We start from the raw sequence: 27,375 nt of genomic DNA on the forward strand, positions 1-27,375 counted from the left end.
CTCCTTTTTCCCTTCCCTTTCCTCCTTTTTCCCTTCCCTTTCCTCCTCCTTCCCCGCCCCCCTTTTCCCTCCTCCTCCTGCTCTTCCACCCTCAGGCTTCCCAATTCTGGGCTTCTGAGAAGAAAGAAGGGCCCTTGGACCCGGGCCAGCCCTTAGAACCCTGGGCTGGGTCACAGATTCCGAGCTAGGAGGAACTTTCGGGCGGCTGGGTGGTGCGGGAGGGCATAGGCTGGGCGTGGGGGCAGATCCAGCCTCTGAGGCTCTGGCTGTGACCAGGCCCCTATAATCTCTGCCTGCCTCAGTTTCCTCTGCTGTAAAATGGGGACAGCAATAGCATCTCCCTCCCCGGGGTGCTTTGAGGATAGAATTACATCATATGTGTAAAGCACTTAGCCAGGTGCCCGGCACATATCCTTTTGGGAGCCATCCAGTAGAGTCACAAAGAACCGCTCTCACACTTGACAGGTCCCTAGGCTTTAGTTTTCTCATCTGTAAAATGAGGGAATTGAGGGTGGGGTGGAGTGGATGGCTTCTCTCCCTTCTTCTGGCTGTAGATCTATGATCCTGTGGACCTCCCACATCCTTTAGTCCAGCTCCCTCATTTTATATATGATGCCACTGAAGTCCTAGAAGGTGAAAGGCCTTCCCAGAGGCCATGCCACGCTGCGGAGATGCCTCTGCTTTACTGAGAGTCATGTGTCCCCCCAAGTCCCCTCAAGGGGTTCTTCAGCTTTTGCTTGATGACCTCTAAGGGAGGGTTAGCTCCGTAATGCATTCCATTACACTTTGAGATCCTTGAGGAAGCAAGTTTTGGGTTTTTTTTCCCCCTTATAGCAGGTCTAAACCTGCTATTGTCTTTGTTGTCTTGGGCACTAAGAATGTAAGGTCCCTGAAGGAAGACACAGACACACACACACACACACACACACACCCAAGGCTTTTCTTTTTAACCCTATCACTTAGCACAGCGCTTGGCACACAAGATAGTAAACCATCAATAAATGCCTTTGATTGGTTGCTCTGCTTTTTTACCTATTCCTTCTAATCCTCATCTCCACTCTTTACCATTGCAATCTTACTTGAAGACTCTTTTTGTTTAAATTAAATTGGTTTATTTACTTTTAGTTTACAGCACTCAGTTCTACAGTCCCTTGAGTTTCAAATATTCCCCCCCCCCATCATGGTGGCATGCCCTACTTGAAGGCTCTCATCCATGGCTCCTCCAGTTCTCTAGCCTAACATTCTCTGTTCATGCAGCAGATCCAGAGCTGACATAACTTCCAGACCCTGATTGTCCTCTGGACATTTTATCAAAGTTTATCAAAAGCCATCCCAGAACGAGGTACCCAGAACTGAACGTGTGGGCTGTCTGGCCTGCATGGCCTTAAGTAGGAGTATTACCACCTCCCTAGTCATAGACACTATCCTAAGGTTGCACTAAAGATTTTCCCCCTGCCGTGTTATCCTATTGACTTGTAATCGAGTTTGCTTTGTACTCAAACCTCCTTTTCTGGTGCCCTTTTCCTTCCCGCTGTGTGCTGGGCTTCCTCCTTTTCCGCCCTCGTGGCTGTTCCTTCCTCACCTCTGATGGAACTGGAGGGAGGAATGTTATATGCCTGTCCTCCTGCAAGGAGGTCTGCATCTCTTTAGTCCTCTTCTTCTTGTATAAAGTAACAGTTGCACAAGATGATGATTCTTTGAGTCTGCATTTGAACGTATTGGTACATGGAGCCTACTCATCTCCATTGTGTAGTAGAAAGAACAATAGACTGGGTTCTATTCCTGCTCTGTCTCCAGTTAGCTGTGAGACCTTAGACAAGTTATTTGTCTCAGTTACCTCATCTGTAAAATAGAAGGTTGGATTACATATCGTCATTAGGTTCCTTTCTACCTCTAAATCCTGTGATTCTCTGGCTTTCCTTCTTTTCTATGTTGACTTCCTTTTTGTGTGTGTTTAAGGGGTGCTATATTCAACTTGCATCTTGAGATTAGGACTTGGGTTTCTACTTTATTTCCCTGTCTTCTGCTATCCTGATGTGAGAAAAACACAGATTTAGAGTTTAGAAATAATCTAGTCCATGCCTATTCTCTTATAGATAAGGAAATGGGATCAGAGAGGTCCAAGTTACATAGTGGCAGAGCTAGTATTTAAACTCAGATTCCCTGACACTAAAATTATATTTTTTCCCTTATACCATGCTATCCCGTCTCTGTGCTCCCCTCCCCCCAGCCCAATTGTATCTTTGATTTATTTCTTTGGGGATATTATCTGGAGGTTTGGGCTTTGGCCTTACAAATGATCCTGTTCTCCAGGAAAAAGAGAATCTGTCTTTGTATATGTATATAGCAAAGCAATCCTTAGATTTAAGTACTATTTACTTCCATTGTGTCTTGCCAAGATAACTCATCTTTCATTAGAGACCAGTCTAGCATCAGTATCCTTTAATTACCATTAAATTGTACTTGAATATTTTAAAGTAATGATTATTTAATTTTGTTTAAAGGGCAGCTAGGTGGTACAGTGGATAGAGAGCATTGGGCTTGGAATCAGGTAGACTCATCTTCATGAGTTCAGATCCAGCCTCAGACACTTACTAGCTATGTGGCCATGGGGAAGTCACTTTACCCTGTTTGCCTCAGTTTCCTCATATGGCAAACCATTCCAGGATCTTTGCCAATAGAACCTCAAAATGGAATCATGAAGAGTGGGACGTGACTGAACAACAAAAATTTATTGAAAAAAAACTTAGAAAAAAGTGGGAGAAGGGAAATGACATTAGTAAGTTACATAAAAGACCCCCATGTACAATTCAACAAACATTAAGTTCTAGATGGATAACTAATAATGATGTCAGTGATAGCAAATGAAAGTATTTCTTAAGTGGTAATTCCTATATATTACCTTGTACCCTTAAGAACATTGAGTTCTTACCCTGGGATCCGTGGACTTTTTAAAAAAATGTTTTAATTACTATTTCAGTATAATCAATTTCCTTTATAATTCTGTACACTTTGTTTTATACATTTAAGTAATTATTCTGAGGCAACTTTACCAGACAGCCAAAGGAGTCTGTGACACAAATTTAAGAACCGCTGGTCTAGAGCAACGATTTACCATTCTGGGGAAATGTTACTGGAATTTGAAAGGTTGTTTGTAAATGGAGAAACTACTTAATGAGGAGAGGAGTTATTTTCTTTGCTTTTTTTTCTTTTCACGACAACATTTTTCCACATCCCTGATAAATACATCACTGCCTTAAACTTTGCCATTCACTGATTCAGAGATGTGGATTTACAGTGAAAGCAAACAGGTTTTTACTTGTGCTCATGCAGAGGCAAGCCTTTGGCAATGTGGATCTTTTTCTTTTTTTTTTTTTAAGTAAATGAAGAAAGGCACCAGTGGTTTCCCCCCTTTAAATCTGCATTCTGTTGAGATGACTTTGGATTTGGAAATACTTTAGGGCCCAATTGATAATAAGTACATGACTCCCCTTATTAATTGGGCACCCAACTCTTGTCTTTCCGGTCTTGTGAATGGAGATGGAGATAGGTACCTACTCCTTTCCAGTCTGGTGGAAGTCATATTAGTAGAGAAAATATACTTTGGGGGCTGTTTTTATGATATTTAAAATTATGTACAACTCTAAAATGTAATCCCAGTGCTTTTAGGCCCTTTGACAAGACATATTTTCAAAATTTGTTTTAAAAATAACTCTTACATGTGGGAGTTCAGCCTTGTTCATTCCAACTACATTGGAGAAATTCTGCCTTGCATAATTGAGTTGTGGTTCTAGGTGACACTTTTCCTCCTCACTACTTCTAGAGTCTTGGAATTTTACTTTTCATTAATTAACTGAGCCCTTAGTGCACACCTAGAACGTAAAATCATAGTTTTCCATAATCCTTCTAAGAAACTTCCACTGGTACCTAATGCTCGGAATAATCATCTGTTTAGCTGCCATGATAAAGTAGTAGTTACGCCTTAATGGCCTACTGGTTACCTTTCTAAAAAATTATGTTTCGTTTGTTGTGTTGGTTATGATGAGCATAGGTTCTTAGACACAAAAATAGATAATGCTTATGCCTAGGACCACTATTAGACATATTTGATAACTTTTTTCCTTTTAAATTTGTGGAATTTATTTTCTTTCCATGACTGGGGTATGGTTAAGTTTAAGGTGCATCAGAGTTTTCTTTTTTTTTTTTTTAAATAGGCATTTGAGGGGTGGCTAGGTGGCACAGTGAATTAGAGCACTGACCCTGGAGTCAGGAGGACCTGAGTTCAAATTCAGCCTCAGACACTTGACACTTACTAGCAGTGTAACCTTGGGCAAGTCACTTAACCCCAGTTGCCCTGTCCTCCCCTCTCCCCCCAAAAAAGTAAAATAGGCATTTGAATCAATTGAAAAGTTAGAATCAGTACCAAACTAAGTGTTGGCTACATTGTTTTTTCTTGGTTGCAAAATGTGTTGAGATAATGAAGTGTTTCTGTAAGAATCTTTTGCTGTTGAGTCTAGAATGAATTTCTTATTATTGCTTTACCATAGTAGTGTCCATTAGATGCACGATACTGGAGAGTTGTATTAAATAAGTGTTTTTCTTTGTGCATGCCTAGTGTATTGTACAGAATGTAAGTTCCTTGAAGGCAGGGACCCTCATTTCCATCTTTGTATCCCCAGTAGCTAGTAGGTAACTGTTTGGTAGGGCTGTCATCTATGTTCAGAGTTGAAAGGACAGACTCTTGGAGGAGATCAAATCCATCCTTCTCCTTTGGAGATCCAGTGATAGAGGAACAAGTCCAAGGCTAACACAGCTAGTCAGTGACAGAGTCGGCACCAGAACCCAGCTGTTGGACCTGGGATTTCCAGTTAGGCTCCTTATATTGCCTCACCTTGTATATAAAACCCTCTTTATAAACCATTTGAAAAGAAAGAACGCAATGTGTCTCTGTTAATGGGGGAAATGACGTGGGTAGTGGAGATATCTCACTCTGCCATTAGACATCCCCAAATTGCCTACAGTGGTACTGCTTCTGGCTTAGCATTATCTGTGCTAGTCACTGAAAAGACCCACAGTCCTTCCTGCAGGGTGTGCACGATGAAGACAGCTCCTTCCTTGGTGGCTGAATCCCTTGTTATTTGAGGCTTCACCACGTTGTTTTGCTGCCTGACAAATTTAAACACTTAACCTCATTTTTTATTACGTTTTTCATGGGTCTGCTGATGTTTACCAGCATTCATAGAATTTTCTGAAGTTGCTGCTCTTCTGTCTGACCCTGACCCTGTTTTACTATCCATACAGTAGCTATTTGTCCAGTCTGAGCAGCTGTATTCAGAGCTAGGCCTAAGCAAAATGGTGAAGTTTGTTTTTAACAAGAGTTCCATTTCTCAGTACAGTATATTTTGCAGAGGCACAAATACTCATTTGTCATATCTTCATATCTCAGAGCTCCTACCAAGCTGTATACTCACATTTCTGTTTTTCTTCCCCTCATCAAAATATATCTCTCCTGGTGTCTATCACTTTAGGACCTTGCTTGGTGATAGCCTAGGTAATCAGAGAAACTTAATTCATTAAGACATATTAATGAATTTTTAAAAAGGGTATTATTAGGGCATAATGGATTAATAGCCCTCCAATAACAAAGGGCTTTAAAATGTTTTAGTAACAAAATATCCTAAAGCAAGGGATATTCAGTGTGAGAGTCTGGCATGATGGTAAGCAGATGAGGAAGTATTTTGGAAGAATATTTTGATCCTTTCCAATCACATTACCTAAGGGGTTGACTTTCTATTCTGTCCACTTGTAAGACTGGCATGGCTGTATTTTAGCACATTTGCTTCAATTCCAGTAGACTGGTTCCAGAGGATCCTGTCTGGCCCACCATTTCATACTAAATATGGGGAGGAAGCTGTTAAAACTTCTCAGGAAGTTGAAAAGTAGCATTGTTGAATTTCCTAACCTCTTATTTCATTTGTCTGCCCTCTGGTGGAGGTAATGATAACAAGCAACAAAATGACCTAAGGGAAAGGAGAAAAATGGAATAAAAACAAGAAGGAAGATAGGCCACAGAACACATAATGATAATCAAGAATTGGCTGATTCAGTTGGTATTAGACAACATTTTCAGATCAGTCATAGTGTAAATAAGAAGAAAGAGGAAGTCGGATTTCAAATATAGGCCTTTAAAAAAAATGTCAGTTTAGCCTCATAAAATATTCTAATTACATGCAGTAATTGCTGCTTAAATCAACCTTTAATATAGAGTGATTTATCATTCATCCAAATTCCCCTCCCAGAACAAATAACATTCCAAGTAATATTGTGGAATACAGTGGAACCTTATTATTAACATGGTTAGTTTTTTACATGACAGAACCTGTCTTCTGAAACACAATTACACATAATAAGAGTCTAACATCATGTAGATTAACTAATAAAGTAGATTTTCCCCAGTACCAGTACTTCCAGTTTAATTCTATAAAAATAATTTTCTCCCAAGATACCTAAAATTAAGAGATGGTTGCATCTATGTTGAAGTAGGAAACATAGAATAGAATTTGAAGTGTATTCTTATATTTCTCTCTCACATACACCCACACTTTATTTGGGTGTACTTATTACATATCTTAGAAACTTGTTTCTTATTTAATCTTCAAGCCCTTTCTGGCTGTATAATTCTATGGCTTGGGCATATTAAAATATTCTGTTGTATAGTTGTTAGAACTCTTCAAAGTACTCATTCTCAATCCTTACTTTCTTTGACCTCTCTGTAGCCTTTGATACTGCTGATCACCCTTTTCTCCTTGATAAGTTCTTCTCTAGGTTTTCAGGACATCCCTTTTGGTCTCCTGGCTCTCCCACCTCTCTGATGGCTCCTGCTCTGTCTCCTTTGCTGGACCCTCATCCAGATCTTGTCCTTCAGAATTCTGTCCTGGGCTCTCTTCTCTTTGTTCTCTCTGGTGATCTGATCCCACATCTACCAATTTTGCCCCAACCTCTCTGCTCATACCTCCAGTCTTGCCTCTTCATCTGCCTTTGAGTTATATCTAACCAGATGTTTAGTAGACACCTTAAACTAAACATGTCCAAAACAACTCTCTTATCTTCCCTCTAAGTCATCATCCCCTACCATCCCCACTCCCATCCCCCATGGAGAGAATAACACTATCCTTCTAGTCTCTTGCAACGAGTGATTCTGGATTCCATATCCAGTGTTTAAGGCCTGCCAATTTCACCTTTTTGGTGTCTCTAATAAGCTCCCTTCTCTTCTGTAATACTGACACACTCTGGTGCACACTCTCATGACCTTACACCTAGACTATTGCAATAGTCTGCTGAGTCAGCCTGCCACGAGTCTTTCCCCATGCCATTCCATCCTTCATTCAGACATCAAAGTGATTTTCTTAAAATGCAGGTCCAGCTCCTACTTAATAAACTCATTGGCTCTGTATTGCCTCCAGAATCAAATACAAAATCCTGTGCTTGGCATTCAGAGCTCTTTATAACCTAGCCTTCTCCTACCTTTCCATTCTTCTTAAGCCTTACTCCCTTTCTTGTACTCTTTAATCCAATGACAGTGACCACACCTGACTGTTCCATGTACAAGACAGGCCATCTCTCAGTTCTGGGCATTTTCTCTGGCTGTCCTCTATGCGTAGGATGCTTTCCCTTCTCACTTCTACCCACTGACTTTTCTGGTTTCACATAAATCTCAACTAAAATCCCATTTCCACAGGAATCCTTTCTCAGCCTCTCTTAATGTTAGTGCCTTCCCTCTGTTAATTATTTCCTACTTACCCTGTATATAGTTTGTATATTTTGGTTTGTGTTGTCTCCCTTATTAGATTTTGAGCTCCTTGAGGGACAGAACTGTCTTTTGCTTTCTTTCGTGTCCCCACTGCTTAACACATTGAGCACATTGCCTGCCTGCCACTAATGGGTACTTAATAAATGTTTATTGATTTAGTTAATTGATGGAAAATTAGTGAAGACTTCTCTAGGTGCTTCAGACAATTTGCTTCACTCTGGGATAATACCATAGCAAGCAATATTTTGCCCATTTTAGTGATTAGTTTTAAAACCTGACAACTTCGATCAGAGTCAAGTCCCTTGAAACCATTCAGTCTCTTTTTTTTTCTTTTTTTTTTCCTTTTGGAGGGCTATTGGGGTCTCTGGGGCTGGTGCTTTACCCACTGCACCACCTAGCCGCCCCGACCATTTAGTCTCAAAGAAGGTGCTTCTTTACTATTTTAGTGTTTGGTATCTTTTCTGATTTTTAGCTGTAGCCACCCGTGTGGCTAGTGTCTTACCACTGAACCTTTCTTTGCTAATTTAACTGAAGGTTTTAGTGAGGATATTTTTGTTTGAGAAAGCATCAAGTAGACTGGTAGAGGAAAACATAAGGACTTTGTGAAGGACTTGTTCAATTTCTATTATGTGGGAAAGGACTTCCAGCTTTAAGAGGAGAAAGTTGAATTGAGATCTTTGTAGGTGGGGGTGGCTTGCCCAAGACCATATAGCTAGTTGGTGTCCAAGACAAGCCTCCTCAATACAAGTGCATTACAAAATATTCTTTCACCTCTTTAGTTCTATAATTCCTTGACAATTCTTGTGTTTTCATGAGTTTGTGGCACGTTCACTTGTAGACAAAAAAGACATTGAAGGAAATCTTGTCAGATGTTCCAGAATTCTTACCTGAAAATGTAGGTTTCTGGGTAACATGATAGTATTCAGTTCATTAATGTTTAGTGAGAGCCTACCATGTACCTAGGCACTGTGCTAAGCCCTGGGGATGTAAGAAAAAGAGACAAGCTAGTCCCTGGCCTTGGGGAGCTGGAAGTCCAAAGAGTGAAGACAGCACACAAAAGGAAGCTGGAAAGTGGGGGTGGGACTGAGGTCTACATTGTTTTGTGGAATTGAAGTCAAGCTGAGCTGTTGGTGGAGAATGGATCTGTGACTCCGTTTCTGTGGGTATTCCTCTGCTGTCACAGATTGTGAGACCATCTATGCTTGGCCCTCGTCTCTGAGTAATTATGGAGAACATTTATGTAGTTCTTTACATAAAGCATCTTGTTTTTTTCCTCACAACAACCTTGAGGTGCTATTATTTATCCCCGTTTTAGAGAACAAGAGACTGAAGCACAGCTAGTAAATGTCTAGAGGAAGACTGGAGCTCGGGTTTTCCTGACTATCCGCTACACCACCTAACTGAATCTCATCGCTGTCCTCCTCTTCATTGACCATAGTGGCCTTACTCATTTTCTCTTGATGTCACAACACAACCAGTGGAACACACAGGCTGTCATTGGTCTCATCCCTTGGCTCTCACCGCTTGAATAGCTGACCTTTTCATTCGTGTATTTCTTAATGACACACTGTTTTCCACTTCACGATTCCTTGTTTGTAATATGTTATCATCCTGCCTGTGCTCATGCTGCCCCTCACTGCTGACTCTCCATCTTGGAGTGCTGGGCATGATCTCAGACTCCTACTAACTTCTGATTCTGGGCAAGCCACTTCACCTCTCTTTGCCTCAGTTTCCTCATCTGTAAAATAGAGATGATAATAATAGTGCCTCCCTCCCAGGGTTGTTGTGAGCATCAGATGAGATAATCTTAGCACAATGCCTGACACAGAGTAGGCACTATATAAATGATAACTAAGAGGTTGTCCATCCAGATGTCTAGGTACGTTCCCGGCACATAGTAAGTACTTAATGAATACTTGTTGATGAAGCTTCTTCGTCCACTTTATTTTTTTTCGATGCATTTGGTTAGACTTTTTGAGCAGCTGTTGGTGATATTTAGGAGGCTTTGTAATGTTCCTGAGTTTGATATGTTCAGCACAAGAAACAGAACAGCATGTGCAAGATTTCACCATCACATATTCTTGGTGACTGGAGGATTAGCAAAGTTATCTCAGTTTTGTCTTTCAAAAAGTTTTGTAACGTTTTGACATTGGCACAAGCTATACACCTTATTGTTGGAGAGTGTTTAAGATGGCATTTTGCTTTACTGAATTAAAAAGTTTTTTCTGTTCAGCAAAGAATAAACACAGTGAGAACTTAAATTTCTACATCTTTCAGGCAGTTGTGATGATAAAGATGTCATCTGCTGTAGAATATTACTTGAAAAAAAAAAACTTGCCAGTTCCCTTCAGATACCCTCATCAAGGATGCCTTATGTGTGTGTACATTATTCTTTGAAAACATTTTTATAGCTGAGAAAACAGGCATATGGCTTTCTAGTTATTGACAGCCTCTCAGTTACCTTTTATGGGTAATAATATGTGGCTTTTTCCTATGACTTTTTCCTATGACTTCCCTTTCACATACTTTGAAAAATGGTCTCTTAATATTCTTGCTGCCAACACATGAATCTCCTCTGTGTACAGTTGATCTAATCTGGCTGCTATTGGTATAATCAAACCACCTTTCCCCAACTTTGTTCTCTTGTCAATGCTTTTCCATGTCTGTTTAGTTTAATTCAGCTAACATTGATCAGATGTCTACTGTATGCCATTCACAGTGCTAGACACCAAGGATACAAAGACATGAATGAACAGCCCCTGTGGTCAAGGAGCTTGCGTTTTCTTCTATAAGCACACCCAAATTCATTGCTTCCATAGTCCTCGAAGCTGAAAAGTTTCTCTGATCTTTGCATTTATTTTCAGTCTTTGGTCTGTTGCTTTCCTTATAGTTTCATCCTTAATACCCTTTGAGTGTTGTTGTTTTTTTTAGTTCAGTCTCTCCCCTATTCTTTCTTTAAGCTTTCTTTTTTCTTTATGGGTGTTTTATTGTTTTATGAGGGCATACTGCTCATAATCTTTTGGCATTTTACTCTGAAGGATTGTACAAATGAGGATATTTTAAACTTGTGTGGCCCTTGGCTTCCATGTCTCTTCACTTAGATCCAAGTGTTTGTTGATCAAGACAATTTTTTTGCTCTTTTGGTTTCATTTCATTGTATTTTATTAGATAAAGTTCTGTATGAAATTGCCATAATTGGGGTCTATGTCTTAACACCAATTAATATTCCCTGCCTTTTTTTTGCATCAATAACTTGTTTAAATAGGTCAAATTGGAGCATTTCTCCCCCCACCTACCCATTTTGTTGTTTGACATCGTACAAATTTTGATCTTCATTCTAACAAGTTGCTGGTCTCTACACAGACATATCAGTAACTAGTGGGAAAGTATCAGTTTCATTTTTTTTATGCTTTTTGCTTCCCCATATCCAGTGCAAACCAATTCTTTTCTTGAAGAAGGTACTCATGATGTATAGTCATGATGTTTCAGGAGCATGCTTTGGCTTCTCTTATTCTTTAATATAACTACACCATATTTTCTGATATATATATTTTTGCCATCTAAATTTATCTAGTCCTACCTTTTCATTGAAGTCTCCCAAGTATATGTTGATTTAATTTGGAGGAAGTTAACTGAATTTTTTGTAGAATTTAATTACTTCTTCATTCTCTGCAACAGAGGAGGTAGGCTGCTAGGGATGGAATGCTGGACTTGGTCAGGGAGAATGGATCTCTGACACTAACTGTAATGATCCTGGGCAGGTCTAATCTCTCTGTGCCTCAGTTTCCTCATTTGCAAAATCAAGGGATTTAGACTCAGCAACCTCCAAGACCCCTTTCCACTTCTAAATATGATTCCAACTGATAAGAGAATACAGATGGATAAATGGATGGACAAATTTTGGCAGGAGGATTCCCTAGGGATCAGTATTGAGACTATTTTTAGTGAAATAACATGTGATGGGGCGGCCAGGTGGCTCAGCGAGTAAGAGCACCAGCCCCAGTGTCGGGATGACCTGGGGATCGAATCCGGGCTCAGATACTTAGCACCCACCCAGAAATAACTGGCCGTGTAACCTTGAGCAAGTTACTTAACCCCAATTGCTTAAAAAAAAAGAAAAAGAAATAACATGTGACGGAGAAAGAGAGGGACTAGATTTACAGATTTTTTTAAGCTTTCCCAGGTCATAAGATGCCAAGCTGACTGTTATTCCATATTAGTGGTATAAGACTGACAGGTGAGTGTCAAGCTAGGATAATACTCAAACTGTATTCAGTGCGTAATCTCTGAATACCAGTCATAGGGTGCTGAGAAGCTGCCTGGGGATCCCACGGATTTCCAAAATGAAGGCAGCACCCTCATGTATGTTTGAGCCACAGACCAGAATGATTTTGTGCATCATCAGGAACAAAACTGTCCTTGCACCTTATCAAGCTGTGTCCTTTCTGTTTCTCCATTAAACTTTCACAGATCATTTATCTGTTTCAAAGAGGTTCTTGTGATTTTCGTATTTCGGCAGTGCCAGTGTAGTATCAGTTACTTCACGTCACAACATCATCAACCTACCTCCTTTTGAAAAATTTTATTTCTATTTTTTTTTGTTTTTACATCACCTGCATTTCCAAGTACACCCCTACATCCTCCATTCTTTTACCAAGCAAGCCATCCCTTTTAACAAAGAATAAAAAAAGAGAAAAACAATTCAGCAAAACTAACTGGTGTGTTGCCAAGTCTGGCAGTCTAGGCAGTGTTCTACACCCCCATAGTCTCTCCACTCCATCCTATACATACACACACACTCCCCTACCCCCCCAGCAAAGAAAGAAAGAAGATGTGTTTTATCATTTCTTTTCCAGGGCCAAGATTCTTCATTATTGTAATTTACACAGTTTAGTTTCTTTTTCTCTTTCTTTTTGTTCTTTTGCTTTACATTGTTGTCATTGTATATATAGTTTTCCTGGTTCTGATTATTTCATTCTGCATCAGTTCATATATTTCTCATACTAATTCTTCATATTCATTATTTCTTACAATATAGTAACATTCCACTATGTTCATGAACAAACCATGATTTGTTTAGCCATTCCTTAATTGATGGACATATTTTTTTTTCCACTTCTTTGTTACTACCATATATACTACTATGAATATTTTGGTACATACGGGAGGGTTTTCTTTTTTGTCTTTGACCTGAGCTTTACCAGTTGCCTGTTGGACATTTTATATCCATTGGGTATCCTGGAGACATGTAAAAACTCAGCATATCTAAAAATGAACTCTATCTTTTCTCCTAAATGCTCCGCTTTTCTAGACTTTCATGTGCCCCACCATTCATCATTGCCTAGGGTTTGTAATTTCAGCATTATCCTGGATTTCTCATTCTCTCTGCCTCACTCCAATATCCATTTAGTTAATAAATCTTAGCATTTTTAACTACTCAGCATCTTACATTAAGACCCTTTCTCTCTGGTCACACAGCTGCCACCTTAGCTCAAGTCTTATTACCTCTTGCCTAGATTATTGTAGCAGCCTTCCAGTTATTCTTCCTGTCTCAAAGTTTCTTTCCATGCCAGGCATCCTCCATATTCCTGCCAGATCATTTAAATGCAAATCTTGTGACTCCAACCTAACCAAATCCTGGAGCTTCCTATTACCTTTAGCATGGGAAGACCTGAGTTCAGGTCCCAAATCTGACACTGCCCAGGTGACCCCACGCAAGTCAACAAACCCTTCAGTACTCTAGGCAACTCTCTTAATATTCTAAGTTGCATTGATAGAGTTTCCTCAACAACAGTTCTCTGTATCAGTGAAAGCACATGTCTGGACTAAAATGAAAATTAGATGGACTAGTAGAATATATGTGAGCTTTAAATTTTTCTAATAATCACAAATTTGAAATAATTCTCCTTCTAGCGAACCTTTTACTAATGTCTTATAGATTTCAGCTTTTAAGAAACAAAAAGAGATGTGTATGCTGCAGATGTTGAAAACAACTTAAGATATGAATTTTAGGAATTACTTGTTTTAGCTTTAGCATGAAAATTACAAGTAGGTAAAAAAACTTATTTGATTATGGATTGATATAGCTATATGCTGACTGACACAATTGCACAATGGTACGTGCCACAAAATGTTTCATTTTAGTACTAGTTCTGTGAAAATTTTAAGTGGGAGAGAAAACCGTCTGAATTACACATCTGTGCATGTGTGCGTGTTTTTAAAATTCATTTAACAAATTGGCTTGGATACAATGGTTCATTGGTATCATTCAGATTATCGTAACTGGTACTGCTCAGCTGTTTTTATAAAATGTCTGGATTTACTGCTTTCTTCCCCAACTTCATGATGGTCTAACTATGTGGTATTGTAATATAAAGTGTATGAAATACAAAAATTGTTGGAAAATTTTTCCATGCAAAAAAAAATAAAAACTTTATTAGGCAAGAGGAAATTAATATCTTAAAATGTCTTTAAGAATTTTGTCTTTAAGTTTTTGACTTTTTAACAGTTAATCAGTCTACTGAAATCCCTTTATTTGCTCATGTGCAGAAAACATGCTATAATTTTTATATCCCTTATTTTATCTTCATCTTTTAGGAACCACATTATTTGATGCTCTTTCAAGATTTTTGCTTGTGAACTTCATCTTTCAACTCTAAAATCCTATAGTCCTGCTATACTCACTTTTCGAATGTATGAATATCACAGTAAATTTGTTAGTGGATTCTATAATTATAATAATAATTATTTTTATTTTTGCTTTTTGGAGGGCGGTTGGGGTTAAGTGACTTGCTCAAGGTGTGTCAAGTGTCTGAGACTGGATTTGAACTCAAGTCCTCCTTTCTCCAGGGCCGGTGCTCTATTCACTGTGCCACCTAGCTGCCCCGGATTCTATAATTATTAAAGTGTTTTATTTAAATTCAGTATTCTTAGGAGCTAATGCTCTTAGATAAGGAAATTCTTCGTATATTTTACTGTCCTAATAACAGAAGGAAGAGACCATCTCTACAACAGTGCTCATGTATCTGCTCAGTTTAAGAATGATATGGATAAGCTAGAGAGGTTCCCAGGGAGGGCACCTAGAATGAAGAGCCCTGAGCCCATGTCTTTGGAGGAATGATTGAAGAAACCGGACAAAGAGAAGACTTAATGAGAATATGAGAACTGTTTGTCTCAAGTATGTGGAAGTGGCAGAACACCAGATTTAGATCTGATATAAAGAAAACTTCCCAACTATTAGAATTGTCCAAAAGTGAAACAGAGAGGAACCCACCATCCCTTGACTCAGCTCCTATAGCTCTCTGTGACAGTGATTGGATGAGTACTTGTTTGGTATACTTAGGGGAGACTCTTTTTTGGGGGGTGCGGTGGGTGGGGGATAGTTATGACCATTCCTTCCTTCTCTCAAATTCTGTAATTCTCCAGTCAGAGCTATCATTTCAGTTCAGGACCTCACCTCTCACCTAGTCTGTTGTGTAATAGCCTCCTAATTGGTCTCTCTGCTTCAAGTAACTTCCCTTTCCATTTCATCTTCTATATAACCACCAAAGGGTTATTATAAAGCATAGATCTAGCTATGTCACTTCCTTCCTTGGTAAACTTCAGTGGCTGCCTATTGCCTTTAGAATCAAGTATAGATTTTTCTGACATTTAAGACCTTTGCTATCTTGGCTTCCCCTCTTTTGCCCCAGGCTTTCTAAGTGTCATCCCAGTGGATGTGGGGAGCCTTTCCCCCATCTCCTGCACAGACTGCCCAGCCTTCATGCGGGCACTGCAAGCGTGAAGAGCTACCCTTTTTTATTCCAGATTTTTTGCCAGTGTCCCTCCCTTTTCCCCATTCTAGTGGGACTCTCTTGGACCACAGGCCCACTCAACTCTTCACAGTAGACAAAGCTTTAACATTGAGACAGAGGTTAAGTGATTGGCCAAGGTGATACAACTAGTAAGTGTCTGAAATAGGATTTGAACTTAGGTCTTCTGACAACAAATACAGTACTGTCTGTTGCCACCTAGCTGCCTGTTTCTGTCCCCATTGCGTAGTGTGGTGCTTGGCACATAGTAAGCATAAATAATAATTGCTTTCATCAGCTCACTCACACAATCTGCAGTTCAGCCAAACTGGCCTTTCTGTTCCTCACACGAGATATTTTGTCCCCATGTGCATTGGATGCCCTCTTCTCACTTCCTGCTTTTTAAAATGCCGAGTTTCTTTCAAAGCTCAGCTCACAGACCAACTTCTCCATGAGGCCTTCTGCGCAGCTGATGGGGATGTGCTCCCTGGCCCATTCTTCACTCATTACCTTTTATTTTGTGTATTATATAACATATTGTCTCCTCTTGTAAGCCACTTTAGGTCAGAGATTGTTCTGTTTTGTCTTTATGTCCCCAGGGCCTAAGCACATAGTAGGCACTTAAAATGCTTCTTAATTGATTGATAAAAGAAGTAAGGAATATGTAAGTACATTTCTTTTTATTTCCTTCATCTCTGGAAGAATAGCAAGGTTTAGATAAGAAAACACTAGGGTGAATTGGACAGGCAGGACTGGCATGGAATTAATACTGTAGAAAGTAGGAGAAACTGAGGTTCCTAACCTTGCAGACACGTTTTGGAATCTTCTCTCTATCCAGTCAGCCCAGTTGCTCCCGCAGGAATCCAGCATTGCTGCCTTTTCTCTGTCCCTCATACATACAGAGCCTCTCTGCACATTCAGTTTTTCAGCTGCCCACCCCAACTTCTGGAAGATTTTAACTGCAAAATTTGTCTGGTCTCCCAAACAGCTTAGTTCAACAAAGATTTATTCACCAGTCTGCTGTAGTAGTATGGAGGATACAAAGATTAAAAAAACCCAAAACAAACCATATCCACAGTGCCTGCCCCTGAGGAGATTCTGTGGTGTTGATGACTTTTACTAATCAAGACTTATTCATATAAACTCTCCCAGGGTTCATTTGTATTTTGAGGAGGAACTTCTTAACCCAAATGCACCCACAAAGTGGTAGGATATATGGGGAGAATTAATTTTTTTAATAGATTGGGACTATCCTACCCTTAATCCTGTTCCTCTTTTATTTAGTTTGTCAGAAAGTGAGATGTGCATTCCCCACCCCCAGAGGATTCAGTAAAGCAAGCATTGCTTTGAGCCCTGTGGATATTTGAAAGCATAGCTGAAGACCTGCAGCTGTGGAATTCTGAGTTGGAAGAGACCTCTGAAGCATTTAGTCCAACCCATATCTTAAGAGAAGTTCTTCCTGCTAGAGCAGTAATTGGAAAGAATCAGCTTTGAAAAACTGGCTGTGTAACCTTGGGCAAGTTATTTAACCCCAGTTGCTTTAAAAAAAAAATAAAAAATCAGCTTTGACTGACACACTGTGACAAGAAGTCATCTCACCTCTCTTTTGGAGATGAGTGAGATGAGTTAGGAGAAACCCATGACTTTCCCAAGCAGTGCAGTTCAGTTTGGAATAGTTGGAATTGTTTCCTTCCATCAGGCTTACATCTTACAAAACTTAGTACCTATTGCTTTGTCTTCTGGGGCCGAGCCTCCTACATAATAAACCCTTCCGATACTTGAGACAGTTATCACATTACACTTGAATCTTTCTCCCATTCTATTCCTCCCATATCATATAGCAACCAACTGTGAGATAGTATCCACCTCTGACAACTTCTGTACACATTGTCCCTATCTCTCTACTTAGAAAAGGAGGTGTGTTTCAAATACTATCAAGTTAGGACCAAAATTAGCCATTACAGTAAATCAGTCTGGCTTATTTTTAGTGTTTTTGTTGTGCCGGGTACTGTTATCTGCAAATTTGATGAATATGCCTTCTCTGCCTTTATCCTGATCATTGATAAAAATGTCAGCACAGGGCCAATTCCTGGGGCACTTCACTAGAGGCCTCCTTCCAAGTTGATACTGAATGATTTCATGACTATTCTTTGGGTCTGAGCATTTGGCCATTTCTGAATCCACCAGTATCTGCTGTCATGATGCCCAGATTTCTGACTTACCCCTAAGGATAGCTTGAGGGACTTTGTCAGAGTCTTGCTAAAATATATGTAAACTGTTTCTGTAGCACCTTCACCAATTCAGTAAATTATTTTTTTTAAAAAGGAAATAAGTTTTGTTTGTGATGATTTGTCTTGGGATGCTCCTAATGAAACTGTACTTGGTCTTTGTGATCATAGCTTCCTTTTGGTGATGTTCACGAAATTATTCCTTTAGTAATTTTCAAAGAAGTGAATTACTTAGTAGACTACTTTCTTCTTCCCCTACTCACCTTTTTTGGGGGGTAGGGGGAGGGGTGGAATTGGAATAACATTTCTTCCTTTCCAGTTCTGTGATACTTTCCCTTACTGCAACAAAGTGAGGAATGACTTCAGAATTGAAAGGCCCTTCTGGGAAGTGAACTTTGTTGTTATTACCAGTAACTCTTGTGGCCAATTCTCCTGCTGATTTTCAAAGTTCTTTATGCAAGAAAAGTGTTGAGTAGTTTCCTTTGTTAGGGTGGAAAAAAGAATTCTCAAGCTTTTGACTCTCAATTCTGTTCATGTATTTAGTGTTTACTGTGTGTTTAACATTTCATAACATTAATACAATAATTTTAATGTGTTGGATCACATGTTTGGAACTGAGCTGCTTTCTTTTTTAAAAGACTAGTTGATTGTATGTGTAAATTTTAGGGCATATATTTTAGGACATTTTTCTTTTAAGAATGAGACTACCAGTGTAGGCTCTCTTCCCTTCCCTTTGAGCTTCAAAGGGTATGGGTATGTGATCAGAGTTTTAAAAAGCAATATACTAATTACACTAAATTCACATATTATGCTGTAAGTTAATGATTATCTTTTTTAGGCTTAGAAAAAGAGCATGTTGTTTCTTGTGAAGTTAACAACAACAGTGTTATGATTCTAGAAACAAGTAAAAATGATTAATAACATTTTAATATTAAAGTGACAAAAGGATAGTGACACTGAAGAAAATAGGTAAGAAAAATAAAATAATACCATGTACAGATTAGATGGCTGTCAGATAAATGTGCATACCATAAACAGCTATTCTTCAAGTAAAATTAACCATTCCTGCATTTAAATGCCTATCCTAAATAATTTTTTCTCTTCTCCCTCAATACCGTCCCTCAAAAAACCCCAACCAACCAATTATATTCATGTACTCCTTCAAGAGACAAGACCTATTGATATGATAGAATAACTATTATACCAATGTGTAAACAGAACCAATGCCATTCTTTATCATAGAAAAAAGTGAGAAAAATAACTCTTGATTCATTTCCAAAAACGACTTGTTTAAAAAATTATTGGTTTTGTATTTTGATATATGTGTGTATGTGTGTGTGTATATATATATATATCATTAGTTTAGTAAATAATAATGTAAAATTTAGATATCATGTTGCTATGATAATCCAAACCCACAAGCACTATATTTTCACATGCCATCTTTCCCCATATGAGCAAGTCTATTGTGCTTTTCCCATAACAAATATGTATGCTTACAGTTATTATCAATAATGAGTAATAATAGTATTACCTAAATTTGCATGGTATTTTTCATATTAAATCCCATAAGCAGAAAATGGCTTATTTTGTAAATTGATCAACCCCTTTGCATATTGTTAAGGACCTAACCAAATACAGGAGATTGGTTTTGTTTTAACTTTATTTTTAAAAGAAATTATTTAAAAACACTTTTGTTGGATATTTTAAAAATGGTTTTTAAAGGGGGCAGCGAGGTGCTGCAGTGAATAGAGTACCAGCCCTGGAGTCAGGAGCACCTGAGTTCAAATCTGGCCTCAGACACTTAACACAAAAACTAGCCATGTGACCTTGGGCAAGTCACTTAACCCCAATTGCCCTCTAAAAAGCAAAAAAAAAAAAGGCTTTAAAAAACTTTAATTACTATTCTGATTTCATTAAGAGTTATAATAATTGTATTTCTAATTGGCTGTAGTTAGAGCTGTCCATTGGAAATACCATTGCTTGACAGATGGCACCAAAGTCAAAGCAAATAATTTCAGAAATTTTAAAGTAAACTCTGAGACATCTATTATGATGTCATTGCCATGGTCATCCTGGCAGGATAAAGCCAAAGAACTTGTGAAGAAGATAAGTTACTGAGTTCATTTAAATCTGTATTAATTCTAAAATTAAAATCACTCCAAAATGCAAATTTTTTAAAAGGGGAACAGTTAGAAAATTACATATTCCTTGAAAGTTGTGATAGTTTGATTCATTGTATTAATATCATTTATATGCCTCACACATAGTAGGAGCTTTATAAATTGTGCTGATTGATTGGAGTGACGATAATCTATATGAATCAACAAGCCTTTATTCAGTGTCTACTGTGTTCCTGATACTGGGGGGATACAAAGACAAAAGTAAAACTATCCCTGCCCTGAAGGAGTTTGTATTCTAACAGGGATGGCTTGCACGCACATACACATAAATATGTGTGTGTGTATATGCAAAACACAAGATAGCCATGGAGGGGAAGTTACTGAGAGTTTCAGGAGAGCAGGAAAGACATCCTGCAACCTCCCTATTTGTAGCTGAGACTCATGGCTCTGTGGTTCTTCCTCACTCAGCACATTTTCTTAGTGACCTTGTTAGTGTTCCATGGATCCTATTGTCTGTACACATAGAACCTTCCTACACACATGGTGTCCCCCAAAGCTTTAGTGCAGTTTTAAGCTATTCAAACTATTATTAATGGTGTCAATTTTTATTAATAGCTTTAATAACTACTTAAGCTATTAAAGCTTAAATTTGCCCTAAGACTTTTGGAACACTATTCAGCCCTACATGTCTCTCCTGAGAACTAGTCTTATATCATTAACTGATTATTACACATTTCACACTAAGTATCCCATACTCGGCATACCTGAAACAATTTCCAGGCTCCTCTTCCCCTCCAATGATATGCTCTATTTCTTTTGAGAGCACCATTGCCCTTCCGGTCTCTCAGGTTCACAAGTATGGAGTCATCCTCTCTCACCTCCTGTGCTCAATCATGTGCTAAGACCTTGCTTCTATCTCCCCATCTCTTATCACCAGCTCTACCTCCAGCCCACACCACCCATCAGCTAGACAATTTTAATAGCTTCCTAATTAGTCTGCTGCTTCCTCAAGGCTCTCTCTTCTCCATTTGATTCTTCACATTCCAAAGTGTTGTTCCTGAAGTATGGATCTGAATATATCATTCCCTTCATTAATAAACTCCACTGACTCTTTTGTTATCTCAAGAATCAAACAAAACCTCCTCTTTGGCATTTAAAACCTTTCAATTTGATTCCAACCTACCTTTCCAGGCATATTTGACATTACTCTTCTCCATATACTCTATGACCTGTCAGACTAGTCTTTTAAAAATATATGTGTGAGGGGCAGCTAGGTGGCACAGTGAGTAAAGTGCCGGCCCTGAAGTCAGGAGGACCCGAGTTCGGTTCCAGCCTCAGACACTTAATACCCACACACAAAAAACTAGCCGTGTAACCTTGGGCAAGTTACTCAACCCCAATTGCCCTACAAAATGCAAAAAATATGTGTGTGTGTGTGTAAGAGATGTAGATAGATTTGTGTATATTTCATATGCTTATATGTTGTCTTCCTTGATAAAATGTTTCTTAAGGGCAGGAGTGTTTTAAATATTTTACTTTGAATGCAATTACAAAGAGAAACTTTCAAGTATGGATCTTTGATACTATCAGGAACAAGAATAATTTCTTTGTCCTCTGCTTCCTGCTTTTAAATATATATATGTGTGTATATATATATATATATATATATTTTTTTTTTTTTTTAACTGAATCTTAGTTTTGAAAGGGATGGTACCATAGTGGGTAGGAGTCAGGGAAACCTGACTATGGAGTTGGAGTCAGCAGACCTGAGTTTGATCTTGTTTGTACATAGCTGTTTGCATGTTGTCTCTACCATTAGATTGTAAACTCGAGAGCAGGGTTTTGTTTTTTTTTTTAGAAATAATATGTATAATTTATTTACATGGTTAAAAAGAGGCAGTAGAAATGGACATTCAGTTTTATATTTAAAATATCATTTGTGTTCTGTTGCTCAGAATTGAAATTCTAAATTAGACCATTCCTCTCCCCCTAGTACTTAGGATCTTAACTCCAGCAGGTGTCAAAGGTAACATGGGAAACATTTCCCCATGAGTTATTGTTTTGTTTCTTGGGTCAGGGAAATTTATACTTTCTATAGTAAAGGATCCATGTGCACCAAGTCTAGAACTTCAGGGTATGAAATTTTCTTTTTCCCTTAATAATAAAGGGTTTGGATCCTTGTTATATCATCATTACTGAGCCTGAAGAATCTTGGGTCCTGATATTGATAGGTGGGGAACATGATGGAGTCTGAATCCTGAGAGTGGGCCAGGCCCAGGACACAGCCTATCTCATGAACAGCCACGAGGGAGAAATTGGTTCCCTCTTTGGAATCTGACCATTCTTCATCACTGTCCAAGTGGACAGTTTCTTAGTAGTCAGAATCTGAGGCAAAAGCATGAGCTAGGGTGTCTCCTTTTCCATCAGAGGGGTGGGCATCTCCATGATCTCTAACCAGGAGAGCAAACTCAGTGTCAGAATCTCGTTTATACACTCTGGAACCTCAAGGGTGTCACACGGCTCCAGACTTCTGTTGCCTTCCACAAGATCTTTTCAGCTGTTTTACGATTTGTGCCTCTTGGGTAGTTAATGATACTGTAGGTTACAGGGTTACTTGTAATTTGGAGCTTCCCAGGAAAAAATGAGTAGTCAGCAATATCTCGGACCCCACATCAAGGCTGCCTCATGATGGCCTTTGTGGGCTCATCCAGCCTTCAGCCTGGAGAAATGCTGCAAGAAGTGTAACTGATCCTCCAGAGTTTAGTGCTGGTATCCTTCTTTGGTGAAGAAGACTCGATGGAAGTAATCCTAGTCACTTTGACCTCAAGAACAGTCCCAGATTGGGTCCCAGAGAATCAGATGACCTAAAGAGGTCCAAATTATCAAGGACAGTTTTGGGGATAACTGGAAAGGACAAACAGCGGGGGAGGAAAAAGACAAAGATGAGGGGAGTAGACAGCATGACTGAAGTTACAGCTGTACTGTAGGCTATCAGGGCGATTTTTTGCCTTTCTTTGTACCCCCAGTGCTTAGCACAGTGTCTGACATGTTGAGTCACTGAGTTGTGTCCAACTCTTTGTAACCCCCTCCCCCCCAATGCTGTCCATAAGGTTTTCTTGGCAAAGATACTGAGGTGAATTAAGGCAAATAGAAGTTCCCTCTTTTGCTAGCTTGTTTCTTCATAGTTCTTTGCATCTTGACCAACACACTGCACAGTGAGCTCTTTGAGAGCACTCTGCACAGCACCTAGTACATAGGAGGCACATAATAAAAGCTTAGTTAACTTATTGACTGTGATGTCTTCTGTGGGGCCAGGGGACACTTCTTTAATATTAGCATCTGCGTGGCTCTGGCTATGCCAGTTTTTCATTCCCAGTGCTTTGTATATAGGAGAACACACAGTAGTTGCTTGTGGACTGACTTGTCACTTACAGCTTATTACTATTTGAGATACTTGTCAGGTAGTTAAACTGTAGAAAATGATCTTTGGCTTTTCCACTGTGATTTTCATTTACTCCTAAAACCAAATCAGTAATCCCCTTCTTGCCTTCAAGATGATTTAACTTGATTTCTCACTGACTCGCTTCTAGCAGCACTGAGTACTTCAGCTAAAGCCTTTTTTTTCCTCACCACTTAGCCCGTTGACTACATTCCTTTTTGAGAGGCTAAGATATTAAATGAGATTGTATGTGATGCATAATTGTATTCCAACGACATCTACCTTAGTTAAGTTTCATAATGAATGCGAAGAGTTGCATGTGCACGTTTAAAGTGACTAATACTTACATGGGAAAACGGGTCTCTGTTTTGGCAGCATCTTTGGCAGCGTTGTCCGTCACCAGGCGAGAGGCAGACACAGACCTGAAGGATGAGCGAGCTGGAGCAGCTACGACAGGAAGCCGAGCAGCTTCGGGGGCAGATCAAGGTGAGACCTGAGCCTGGCTCCACCAGACGGGGGCTGGTCTGTGCTTCAGCTCTGCTGCCCTGCTCCATTAAAAAGGAGCGCAGGGCAGCGATTGCACAGCAGCTTCACCAGTCACGCTCACTTAGAGCAGCTCCAGGCACACACAAGACCACGCCTCTCGTCAGGTGCCTCCTCATGTGTCATCTGTCCATTGTCTGCCATTTATAAAATGGCTGCAATAGTAGCACCTACCTACCCTCCATTTACTTGCTGTATACATTGTGTGCATACACCCTGTTTTCTCCATCTTGTCTCCCTCATTGGGATGTAAGGTGCTTGAAGGCAGGAATTTTTTTTTTTTTGCCTTTATTTGAATCCCTAACACTTAGCACAGTTCTTGACCCACAATAGGGGCTTAATAAATGCTTGTTGACTGCCTGACTGACTGACTACTCTGGGCTTGAGGCCCAACAAAAATCCTGAAACAAACCGTTAAAGTGTAATTTTGATTCCATAAGAAACCTTTTCGCCTTCATTATCTTAACATAAGCCTCATCAAATGTCTGAGACCTCCAGAAATTGCCCCAAAGGACACATTCAAGTAGGCACGCAAGTGTTTGTTAAGAGTTAAGGAATGATCTTGTAGAAAACTAGTCATCATCTGAAGTCACTAATCAGCTTTCACCTGAGAAGGAAACACATTACTATTAACTGAGATTGCTGTGGCACCTTTGGATGTCTTGGATGTGTATAAGAGTTGCTGAATACCATTCTCTTTCCATCCAGCCGAATGCTGCACACCTACCCATATTGGAAGAACAGAGAGCTTTCTTCTCTACCCACCGCCGGCAACTTGGCCTGCCATTCCATGGCTGTGTTAGGAGGAGAGGTTCATTACATTAACTCAAAATCAACACAGTGAAATCCTAGCCAGGGAGCTCACCAGCAGTTGGCAGAATTCCCTTGGCTATCAACAGCACTTCTGACATACTGTTCTGTTCCTTTTTGAAATGGTATGCCTGACATTGTTCATTTATATTGAGGGAAGAAGATGCCAGGGGAAGAAAACATTCATTTAGAGTACCTTCTATAACAGTTTTGGAGAGTGCTTCTCTGCACAAAGCCAGGTATCCTCACCAGAGGTCAGAGAGCTCTTGCCTGACTTCCCTGCTTCTTCAAGACTGACTAAAATAGTAAAAGAGACTTTGGGATTTTAGCTGACTATAAATTCTCATGAGTCAGCATTTTGCTTTGACTTCCAGAAAAGTCAGGGCCATCTTCTACTTACTCACAGAAGCATTGTGTCTAGAGTACTGATCAAACTACATTTGGAATATCTTTAGTTCTGAGACCTCTGTATGACTTGTAAAGCCCTTCACAAACTGGCTACAGCCTATCTCTTCAACCTTATTTTACATTATTTCCCTTCATGCACTCTGGCCTTCCTGTAAAACACACAGGGCTTTCCATCTCCTGTTCCCATGCTTTTAGCTACTGGCCAGTCACCTCTGCCTGACATGGCCTCTTCTTTCCTTATCTCTACCCCTTGGGATCCCGAGTTTCCTTCAAAGTTTAGCTACAAGAGAACTTTCTGAATCCCCTCAACTGTTAATACTTCTCCCTCAAACTTGCCATGTACTTATTTTGTAAATACTTACATGTTATTTTCCTGGATTGAGTTTAGCTCCTTGAAGGCAGGGACTGTTCATTTTTCTCTTTATGTGACCAGTACCTAACATTTTAGTGGGGAATGGAACTAGACGTGACTTCATTGACTTCTCTCAGTGTAGCCACTCCATCACTTGTTTTCTTTGAGAGTTGCCTGGAGCCATGGAAGGTTAAGTAGCTGGTCAGTAGGGGGTAAGAGGGGACTTGAGCTAGGGTCTTCCTGACTGAAGCCGGCGCTCTGTCCACTGTGCCGTGCTGCTCCTCACTTCGAACATAGGAGATGCCTAATAATGTTTGAGATATTTGCATTTTAAGAAGAGGATCAGCAAATTCTACTGTGCAGTGATGGGCAACTAAGATAATAAAAGGATGCAAAATTGTATCATGAGGAACAAAGAAACGAGGGGTTGTTGGCGTGGGGAATATATTCTGTCTTCAGGTATTTGAAGAATTTTTTTTGAAATAACCAATAAAATAGATAAACCATTAACTGATGTTTTTTAAAGGAGAAAGAGGAAAGCCAAATTGAAAGTATTAAGAATGGAAAAGAGAATTTACAACAAATGAAGAAGACAGAAAGGATATTATTAGAAACTGTTTTGCCATATCATATACCAATCAAACTGGCAACTAGGAAATGAATGAATGTTTACAAAAATAAAAAATACCCAGGCTAACAGAACAAGAAATAAGGAATATAAATAGCCCCACTGTCAGAAAAAGTTTTAAATAAAGTGCCAAAGGGAAAATCCTTGGGTCCAGATGCAGTGACAAACGAATTCTAACAAATGTTCAAAGAGTAATTAATTCAAGTATTTTACACATGGTTTGCAAATAGGATCTTGATACCTAAGCCAAGGAAAATCGAAACAGAGGCAGAATACTATAGACCAATATTCTTAATAAACATTGATGCAAAAATTTTAAATAAAATATTATCAAGGCAACTACAGCACCATATCACAAAGATTAAACCATGATCAGATAGGATTTACACCAGAGATAATAGGTTTGGTATAAAATTGTTGTCCAGTTGTGTCCAATTCTTTGTGACCCCATTTGGGATTTTCTTGGTAGTAGTTTGCCATTTCCTTCTCCAGTTCATTTTACTGCTGAGGAAACTGAGAGAAACAAGGTCTTGCCCAGGGTCACATAGGTTGTCTGAAAAAGATGAGACTCTCTTACTTCAGATCCAACCCTTTATCCACTGCAACTCTTAGTTGTATAAAATTAGGAAATCTAGAAACATAATTTACATTAATGCCAAAACCAACAAAAATCATATGATTGTGTCAGTAAACACAGAAAAGGCTTTTGGCAAAGCACACCTGTTTTTGTTTAAAATTACCACTTTTTTCATATGATAAGGTATAGAGAGCTAAAAATAATTGAAATAGCAATAACTTCAGCCCAGTTTAGGCCCTAAAATATATCTAAATAATAATGAAATTCATATGGAAGAATAAAAGGTCAAGAGTCTCAGAGGAGATAATGAAAGACAGGGTGTGAAGGAAGGGAGCACCTCACAGTAGCAGCTCTCAAACTATGTGACAGAGTAGTGATCATCAAAACAGTTGGGCACCAGTTAAAAAGTAGAGAGTTTGATCAGTGGAACAAAATAGATACATAGCATACTGAAGGAAATGAACCAAGTGGTGTGCTATACGTGAAGACTGCAGCTACGGGTCCAAGCTCTTACTAGGGGACAAAAACTGCAGGAAACACTAGACAGCAGTCTGGCAGAACTAGGATTAGACCAAGACCTTACCTCATATGCCACGAGAAACTCGAATGGATACATGTCCTAGATAAAAAAAGGTTATATCACAAACCAGTTAGAAGAAAAAAGGAA

The 27,375-nt window shown here is 39.3% G+C and overlaps 1 protein-coding gene and 1 pseudogene across 1 annotated transcript in view; one reads left to right on the forward strand and one right to left on the reverse strand.

Moving 5' to 3' along the window:
* The window catches only part of GNB4 (G protein subunit beta 4), a 50,225-nt gene that overhangs the window by 701 nt on the left and 22,149 nt on the right, over positions 1-27,375 (forward strand). Inside the window, exon 2 of the mRNA XM_069104833.1 lies at positions 23,766-23,876. Within this exon, the coding sequence (XP_068960934.1) occupies positions 23,820-23,876 (57 nt within the window). The 5' untranslated portion in view covers positions 23,766-23,819. The remainder of the gene's footprint in view (positions 1-23,765; positions 23,877-27,375) is intronic.
* LOC138174221 (matrix metalloproteinase-26-like) lies at positions 22,044-23,321 on the reverse strand (annotated as a pseudogene).

Source organism: Petaurus breviceps, unplaced genomic scaffold (assembly GCF_028583685.1).
Source record: "Petaurus breviceps papuanus isolate PSGF00001 unplaced genomic scaffold, PetGlider_PUasm1.0 688, whole genome shotgun sequence".
NCBI classification, from domain to species: domain Eukaryota; kingdom Metazoa; phylum Chordata; class Mammalia; order Diprotodontia; family Petauridae; genus Petaurus; species Petaurus breviceps.